The sequence below is a fragment of the Photinus pyralis genome, unplaced genomic scaffold, assembly GCF_008802855.1.
Source record: "Photinus pyralis isolate 1611_PpyrPB1 unplaced genomic scaffold, Ppyr1.3 Ppyr1.4_LG1, whole genome shotgun sequence".
NCBI classification, from domain to species: Eukaryota; Metazoa; Arthropoda; class Insecta; order Coleoptera; family Lampyridae; genus Photinus; species Photinus pyralis.
This window is the reverse complement of record NW_022170249.1, coordinates 54,545,454-54,555,504: the sequence shown is the minus strand read 5'-3', so window position 1 is coordinate 54,555,504 and position 10,051 is coordinate 54,545,454. Positions and strand designations below refer to the sequence as shown.

Genomic DNA, 10,051 nt, shown 5'->3' with positions numbered 1-10,051 from the left:
TTGATGGGTAGAAAGTGGAATGTTAATTTACATAGGTACTTAGTCTTTCTTGCCTATAATGACGGCAGATTAAGATAATTGAATTGATTTCTAATAAGTAGAGATGTTTACAGGATAAGAATGCAATTAACTATTATTTCACTGATGAGACAAATTTTGTTTACATCTATTGATCTTAATTACACTTCCATTGATCATTGGACGATATTCAAAAGAGCAATTTCGATTATGTTGTTATCGTTGGTAATTTTTTTTCTATTTTCTTTATTTCCTACTGGTTTAATTTTCTGATACCTAATTTAAAGCGAAAAAGGGGTAAATGATTATAAAATAAGCTTTGAAACTTTGTATCCTTGTTAACTAACACTGGTAAAACTGTACTACCTAGATGTCCTTGAATTTAAATCCAACTTTGCTGTGAAGAAAACTTGTTATTTAGGGGTAAATTTCTACCTACTACTTAAAAACATTTACATAAAAGTAAAATTTCGCATTCTTAGACCAACACGTACAAATTCCTTTTTCGTGTCACTTGTTAACATCTCGTATGCAATGCAATATCTAATCCAATTGTAAATGTTGTTATTAAAAACATTTTTTTAAATAAAGAGCAGTTTTTAATCAAGACATGTAACATCAGCGACTCATCGCTACAAATCACCGTGATTGAACAAGAATTTCGAATACATTTCCCTTCCACACAAGCGTACCTCAACTTTGTCATTGACAAAGATATCGCTACTTCTAATAAAATTCAATCCAGTACCTTTCTTATTTATGGAGTGATTTTTTCGAAAATTTTGCTGTCCTCTCGATAAAGGCAATTGATCATTTTCCGTCTAAACAAATCGAAATTACAGAGCATCATTTCAAATGAGAATATTTCACAACGAAAAAGTAATAGGTCATGAAACACATCCAAGGGTAGCTGACATTCGACCTGATTTTATCACCTGTAACGCAAATACGAAAAATACGCTTTAACCAATCGCTGTGCGATGGCTTTATTTGTTGTTCTTATTTATTGTTGTGGGAATGTGCTAACTATGAATTAAAAGGTTTGCATATTAGCACAGATCCTTCAAAAATCTCCCAATTATTGTAAAATCCAAAGTTTGATATACCTATTTCATTAATACAACGGTTTAAAACATCCAAACGTTGATGAAGGATCCCTTCATTGGCTTCATTCAACGATCCAAATCTATTTTATTATTAGGTCCAGGGACATTTCGAAATCAAGTTGGGGACGTCAATTGTTATCACAAAATTTAACAATTAATTACGCCTCTATTTATGTGATGTGATGAAACAGAGTGGATTTTGGATTAAGCTCGGGAATTAGATACTTTCGTGTGTGCTTAATCATAACCGATTGCCAATTTTGATACACCACCATTATTTTTGAAATCCATCCAAATTTTCTTATTGAAAATTGGAGACGTCTGTTTATACCGAATTTATTTATTAGCAATCACGTGCGGGGTTGCTATATAGACTGTCTGACACCAACTTAATATTATGGAAGATCAAATTTCATAGGCAGTTACTAATATTGTTTATTAATATTTCTTTTCTATCTCGTTTTTTTATACGTGTATCCTGAATCGGTACCATTGGGGAAGCGCGTGGCACATAAATTTATTTTTTTTTGCATTATAAAAGACGTAATATCGACATAGGCATACTTTTTCTAACGAAAGCGAAATTGCAAATTGAAACTTATCGAGCACTATCACTAAATTTGTGTTAAGCGCCTGGTTTACTTAAAATGAAATACGAATCACCTATTAAAGGATATTGAAAATAATGAGTTATTTTTGTATGTGAAATATTTCAGCATTTGAATGAATAAGAGTTCTTCGAAATAAACGTGTTTGTTGCAAATATTCCTGATTCCTGTTAAATGGTGAGGGAAGTTTCAAATATTGCAATTGTTTATCTCTAGTGCTAGTCAGCAGTATAGTAGCTAGTAGGCCAGTTCCGCTTGTCTACATTCGTTGTTTACGGTATATCTATCTAGTTATATTTTCCTGCTTTATTTTACAGTTACGTTGCGTGGTTAATATATCCATCATTAGTTACTATCGTTTGTGAGTTTTGTCTACTTAATTTTTGAAAGCTTCTCTGAACTGATTTTGTCTACGTATATATTAAGAAACATTGTGTTGGAACCTAAGTATTAATAGTGCTGTGTAGACTACAATATGGCCGTAAATCCTTCCAAGTAAGTATTATTTCCATTTATATTCTTATAGAAATAAGCAATTTAATCATTATTTATGATTTGCTGTTAGATATGTTGTTCTTCAACTAATTTTCATAAGAAACCGGTCATTATACTTGCACATTCTCTAACTTTATGGAGTTATAAGGGTGTGTCGCCCAAAATTGTTTATGTAACCAGCTAGAATATTATGGACAATATTATTTTCGAACTACGTTCTAAATAAAAACTATATTAGAAAAAATTAAATTAGGATTTCAACTCGGATCGATAGTAATAACATATAAATTTAGGAATTCAAAATTATTCCAAATTTTATATTGTAGAGCATTTACTTCTATACATTATTATACCTGTAGCTCTTCTTGCTAACATTGTGCAGTCAGTATCCTATAGCATCTATTAGGACACATTACTTAATTACTATTCTTGATATCAACTGTACTGATAACATTATGTGTAGGTACTGTATAGAAGCCCTACATAAAATATTTGTATTAGAACGGTTCTTCGTTCATAAATATTGATTAGGTGTAAAATATTAAAAGTGTCAGGAATTTAGTATACAGGGTGTTACATTTGAGATGTGCCAAAATAAATGGGGCGATACAGGAGACCGAAAGAAGCATTTTGTTTTTCAAATAAGCCGAGGGTCGCAAATGTTTCGTTTGGAGGTTACGCTTAAAAAAGTCTCTAAAATTGCATTTCTTTGTTAATTTTTATCTTGAGAACCATAAGGCGTATGCGGCACATGCCCTTTCCGATTTTTCCACATTTCAAATTACTTACGAATCTAGTTGGCAATTACGCACTTATGAGTTTCCAACCTACTCGAAGGAGCAATGTTCTGATGCGCATGTAGTTTTCTTTTCAGAAGCCGTATTAAAAAAACCGTTCAACATTTTGTTTCTAGATACCTACATAACATATACAACAAATTTAGTGAAATTCTGGTCACTTTCATTGTCCGGCCAAAAATTGCAGTCGAATTTTTTTCGAATTTTCAAAAACTAATGGCATATTTTCATGTTAAAAGATCCCCAAATACCAAATTTCGTTGAAATAAGAATGTTACCCCGGTAAGGGGTGCACCATGTTGGGGTAGGAATTTTGGAAAAAATTTTCCAAAATCTGAGAGGGAATACCCAATATCCTATCACGGGGCGTGCCATCCTTCTTGATACGCCTTATGGTTCTCGAGATAAAAATTTATAAAGAAATGCAATTTTGGAGACTTTTAAGGGTAACTTCCAAACGAAACATTTGCGACCCTCGGTTTATTTGGAAAAAAATGCTTGTTTCGGTCTTGTGCTTGTATGCTAATTTCCTGGAGCTTGCAATAAAAGCTTACCGATTCATTTCCAGGAAATTCTGGGACGTCGTTATTTTTAAGAAAGACAATTCTGTTTATCACATTCCCTCATCCTGGGCTGTAAATGATGATAAAACAATATATTTGTGGCCAAAAGTACCCATATCAATATTGAAGCATTCAATAGAAGAATGTGAACCGCCTAAAACTTCTGTATCCTATAAAGAGTTGGGCGCCGTTTATAAAGGAACAAGGAACACAATTGCTGCAGCGAGACGTCTTCAAGAAACTGTCATAGAATCACGGTCAACATCCAATGAAAGCGAAAGCGGCTCTAGCTCTGTTAGATGCGAAGAAATTGAGGATTCCTTTGAAGAGGAAGGAAACGATACATCGGGCAATGATGATGACGATACACTGACATTTAATTCGGACGAGAACAACAAATCAGAACTAGGTAACTATTATACTGCGTATACAGTGTGTTCCATTCTGAACCACTTTTTCTTGAGATTACGATGGTGCGACTGACAAAGCAATCGTAGGTCCGGTTACCTAGATATTAAAAAAAATTAACTTTTTTTAAAATTGAACTCCTTGTACCTATGTTTTTGGATACTTTTAAAAAAATGAAATTCACTTAACCATGAAAAAATTAAAATTAAACGGACTACATTTCATTGAGGTTACTGTTATTAATTTTTTATTTAATTAATTATGAAATAAAGGTGGCCGAGACTTTAAAACAAATGAGTACAGATGAGTATTTCACGTTTAGGGTAGTTATTAAAACATAAATTTAGGTAAGGGCTGAGCATGGAAGAGCAGAGCTTGGGAACGGTACCGTTCTTGGGCAACTGAACTTCGCCCCTTTAAGCTTTAGATTCATTTTTCTTCCATTATTTATTTTAATTTTTTGAAGAAGCTTAATAAATGCCATTATTATTATATTATTATTACTATATAGTGACAAATTTCATTTAAAAAACCTAGTGGGGCAGTACTTTGCAACTGTGTAGAGTAAAATTTAATATTTTCAAGTTTGCCAATTTATTGCAATGCAACTCTTATGTCTAATCACATTACTTCGGACGTCATATAAAAGCTACATCCATGTAGAATACGTAAAAAGCAGTAGCCTACAATGTTAAACACTTTTTGCAATAGGTCTTTCAATTTGAGTGACCCAATGAAAACATAATAGTTTAGACTTTTTCGTTATTATCTCGGTAGACGCGCTTGGACAGACCTCATGTTATGCATTGCACAAAATCTACTTCTTTTTTGAGTAACTAATTTTGATAATGAAGAAGATTCGTATATAATTATGAATACGATGTAGAATGGGTAAGAATTTTATTTTATGATCTTTTAGCTCCATCGAGTTCAGCTGTGTACCGATCTACATCAAAACTACAAAATTCAAAAGCACAACGCGTAAAATCTGGCAGTTCTCTTCCCAAATCTAAGGGTATTAAATCATTAAACAGATGCCCGCAATCAATTAATTTCTCTTCCACGTTCAGACGTCACAATAGCTACACCACAGAGGAACCCTGCATCCAACCTTCGTTGCTCGCTTACGGAAGACCGATATACTAAATTAATGAAAGCAATAGCCGGAATTGAATACGATTTGAAGGAAATCAAGTCTAACCAGACACGGCTTGAATCGTCCGTTGCCGCCGTTATTGCTTCCTCTACCATTACGCCTTCCAGAATTTCAAGACACTTCGAGTTGCCGACAAGGAATCAAGAGGGATTGATGAAACTGGAGGAACAAGTTAAGCAAGATACAGAATTTGAAAATCTTGTAAGTATAACTGACTCTCTTTAAGCCATAATGATCAATTTTTGTTTCATACTTTTCTAGGTGAAGATTTTGGCACTAGTAGGAGGTGAAACGCCTAAGAAAGCGACCTATCAAATTATGAAGAGATTGATGAATAAGGAGCTCAGTCTATTATACTCCGCATTTGGAAGAAAAGGGAAAAAAAATTTCTCATCACTAACGTTGTATAAAGCAGTTTTAGGTAAGCTATTTTAAATTTGATTATATATCATCTATTTGATTACTGTTTTTTGTCCCCAGAAAGCGTTCGTGTGCTGTTTCCGACGACTTCAGATCAGGACATTAGTCGCTTTATCAGCACATCCTTGGCCACAGCAGCGGATCGCGAAGGGGGCCGAAAATCTCGTGTTACCGGCGTAAATAATCATGATACAATGACCCAAGCAGATTAGGTACCTATTCACTTATTGTAGTATAATAACATTATTCTTTACTTTATTCTTATTACCTACATAGCTAATTTAGTTTTAAAATTTAAAATTCATTATCAAATATGCCAAGGTCTAGAAAATCCATGTTCATAAAAAGACACTTGTTAGTAACACAGCTGCCGAGTTCATCTAAAAGTTTAGAACACGACGTACACCCTGTTTTCTCTGATTCTAAGGTTCACATCTGTAAATCTCCTATAGAATCATATTTACCTTGTGTGTCTACCCTTAGTAACGATGTACTTTGCCAAACGAATTTGCCTTACCCACCTACTCCATCCATTGAGACAATTTCACCAGAAACAGGAAAACAACTAAACAACTTGCGCAATGAAACAATTTCACAAAATGCTTTAATAGAACCACTTAAACATTCTATCGAAAGTGATCTAAGAAATTGGGCTCTGATAGAAAATGTCAATCACAAACAGTTAACCTCATTATTGTCCATTTTGAGACGGTATCATCCGGAGTTACCAAAAAGCAGCAAAACATTACTAAAAACCAAGAGAAAGTTTTGTTCTAAATCCATGCTGTCTGCCGATAAATGTAACGGCGAATTTTTTTATTTTGGGATAGAGAATGGCATACGTCACCAATTGCTTAATGATGACATTAGATCTTCCTTATTTACATTGGAAAATTCTTATCACATAGAACTAGTTTGTAATATTGATGGTTTGCCCATATACAAAAGTTCCAGGTCTCAGTTCTGGCCAATATTAGCTAAAGTTTTTAAAAAAAATTACACCTTCTCTCCATTTGTTGTTGCCCTGTTTTTAGGAAATAGCAAACCGCTATGCCTGAAAGATTATTTGAATGACTTTATTACAGAATTCAATAACCTTTCAACCAATGGGTTTTTGTACGAGGGAGAAAAAATTACCTGTTCTTTAAGGTACATGGTTTGTGACGCACCGGCAAGGTCTTTTTTATAAACCTCACAATTCATACTTTGCGTGTGAAAAATGTACCGTAAAGGGTCGGAGAATTGAGAGTAGGATGTTATACCCATTGGATTATAATTGTGAATCTCGTACAGACAACGGATTTCATATGCAAGTGCACGAGGAACACCACAAGGGTGTATCGCCCCTAACTGAAATAAACAACTTTGGACTGGTGTCTGGATTTATTCTGGATTACATGCATATGTCATGTTTGGGAACTATGCGGAGGATGATTCAATACTGGTTTAAACCTATTTGGAAATGTTCCATCGCATTAAAGTTTAGGACAGAAGCTAGCCGTCGAATGCTTAAAATGGCCCCATATTTTCCAACCGAATTTAACCGGAAACCTAGATCTTTTGTAGAAATAGATATGTGGAAAGCGTCAGAGCTCCGAAGTTTTTTGTTATATACGGGACCTGTTGTAATGAAAGATTTATTACCTACCTCAAAATATAAACATTTTCTTTGTTTTCATGCTGCAATGCGCATTGTTTGCAGAGGCGTGTATTCGAAAACTTTAGGTAGAACTGCAATCACACTTATACAGAAATTTATTTCGGATTCTCAGAGGTTATATCCAAATTTAGAGCCAATCTATAATACCCATTGTCTTCTTCATTTAGTCAAAGATGCAGTAAGTAACAATTATAGTGTAAATGATTTCAATTGCTTTGCATTTGAAAGTTACCTAGGGAAACTTAAAGGTATGTTGCGTAATAAAAATCGACCTATGGCACAAATTTATAAAAGACTTATGGAACAGAGGCAAATATCTCCCAAACCAATGAGGCCATTTCAATCGTCTGTCACTACATCTTCTGGGCAAATAAAAGATATTTACATCCGCAATAAGCTAATATCAACAAAGATTGTGCGCGATTCATATGTCATTTTGAAAACGGGCAAAATTATGCAAGTCGTGGAAATTTCGGAAAAAGCAAAAGATGAGTATGCTTTGATAGGACCAATTTTTTCCGATGTTGCACATTTTTTTATATCTCCCATACATTCATCAATTTTGAATTATTACAAAGTCCAGCATTTGGGTAGATATAAATTTACCGCAAGCTCGGCAGATGTGGCTTCTAAATGCATTGTATTACCACTAGACCATATATCCCAAAGTGAATATTTTGCTGCAATTGCTATGGTGCATGAATGAAAAAATTTGTATTTTACACATAGGTGTCCTAACTAAAATTTTCATCAATGATAAATCCGATTGTCCATTAACAAGAAAATGGCCCCTGCAATGCGATGTAAAATTTGATCCCCTTATAATACAAAATTCAACTATTTTCTTTTTTATTTCGAGAATGGCATTTTTTTTAGAGGGGTGCAAATTTTACTTGGGACAGAGAATTTATGCTTATATGTTTTAAACCTGCAATTTTTCGTTTGGTAATATCTTATACTTTGCTTAAATAGTAAATTAGGTCGTTTTTACGGATGTTTGTAATAGATATTAATAGATGTTGTGTTTATCTTAGATAATTAATTTTAATATATCTTCTATGTTGTTACCCTTACTTACTCTTTTATAATAACATATTTTTTGCAATTTATTTGTTATTCATAACTACCTAATTCTCAATGTTGACTTGTCAACAATTCTGTGATTTACAAATGTATTGAATATATTGATACAAGTAATTTCAAAATTTTGTAACTACTCCAACATTATCCTACTTCAAAGTTCTATGTTTTTCCATATAGTGCTTCATACTGAATGAAAGTTGTGAGACAATATCTCGAAGACCGTGTTAGAATTGTCCAATCGTACGTATTTAGACATTGATTAATCTAAAATGTGAACATTCGGACTTAATAAGACTAAATAAGATTGAATATTTACATTTTATATTTTATACAGAAACATATGATATTGGACCAATTATATACAAAACTTTGCACTCCATATGTCCCCGATATTTCTTCACAACCTTTATTTTGTCTGATGGTACATGTGAAATTTATATTTGAGCAATTTACTTTTGAACCAACATGGTGGAATGCTCACATTTCGAAATTTCCCCAACATCCGTATACAATCTTGATTCAATATTTACGATAATGCTTGGTACAATGCCAATAATGTATATTTGACCAACGTTGTCAAATATTCACATTTCGATTTTTTCCCAATATTGGTTTACAAACTTGATTCAATATTTATGCTATTACTTGGTACAATATAGAATTACTTCATTGAACCAACGTAGCCAAACGTTCTGATATCAAAATTTCCCCAATATTGCTTTACAATTCTGATCCAATGTTTACAATACTTCTTTTTACAATATATAAAATTTACATTTGGGCAATATAGAAGTCCTTTATCAGGCCAATATAGCAGAATATAACATTTCGTAATTTTCCCAATATTGATTTCCAACATTGATTCTATATTTATTATACTGTTTGGTATAATATAAAAAATCTGTATTTGGACAATATAGAAGTAGGTTATTGGCCCAATATGACTAATGTTAACACAACCAATATTGGTTTTTAACATTGACTCTATATTTATCATTTAGATTGGTACAATAGGTGCTTTCTTTTGCTTTTGGATTTTGAATCCAGATCAGTGCAGTTCCGATCGCAACTTCTGAACGTAAAAAAATCAAAAGAACATGATTTTGTAAGGTTGGGTTATTTGCGATAGAATCAGTTGCAAAAGAACGTAATTCACGTCTGACATTTTTTATTTGTTAGGTTAGTAAATAAACCAGATGGATATTAACAAATTTGTTTTGGTAACAAACCATTATTATTTATTACATTCCTGACTATCGTTTATTTCACCTTTAGGATCAATTGTTAACCCCAATGGATGCAATGAGTACTTCAAGTAGTAATAGTAGTGACGATGATGAAAGGGACAATCACACACGGAAAAAAACAATTTATTGAATTATGGACTACAGCCTTTACTTAAAGACATCTTGAGTTCAATATGAGTCAAAGAAATATCTTCTGAAATTAAGTAACTGAAATGCTTACTGCTACTTACATAGAGTGAGAATTTTGTTCTTGGAATAAAGACCTTAAACGTTTAGCTTATGCGTACTGCATTACTTATACCAAGACTGCCAGGTTTTACAGTGTTCTCCATAGTATTTTAGGAGAAGAGATCCTTTTAGTTCAATTAAAATACCCTGTTTCTTACTCAAGTCATTCATATCTTTTCCTTGAACTTGAGCCGTCTAGATTTAAACTTACAGTTCCTTAAATCTATAGATCTATAGTTTTAACCCAAATTAATGTTGTATC

At 33.0% G+C, this 10,051-nt stretch overlaps 1 protein-coding gene across 1 annotated transcript; it reads left to right on the top strand.

Annotated features, from left to right (window-relative positions):
- Positions 1-3,670: 3,670 nt before the first annotated feature.
- LOC116159864 lies at positions 3,671-6,703 on the top strand. Its single transcript, XM_031472951.1, has 5 exons — positions 3,671-3,996; positions 4,915-5,010; positions 5,066-5,352; positions 5,413-5,572; positions 5,632-6,703. Exons 3-5 carry the CDS (start codon positions 5,146-5,148, stop codon positions 5,781-5,783), a joined length of 519 nt encoding a protein of 172 aa, XP_031328811.1. The 5' UTR covers positions 3,671-3,996; positions 4,915-5,010; positions 5,066-5,145; the 3' UTR covers positions 5,784-6,703.
- The last annotated feature ends 3,348 nt before the right edge of the window (positions 6,704-10,051 follow it).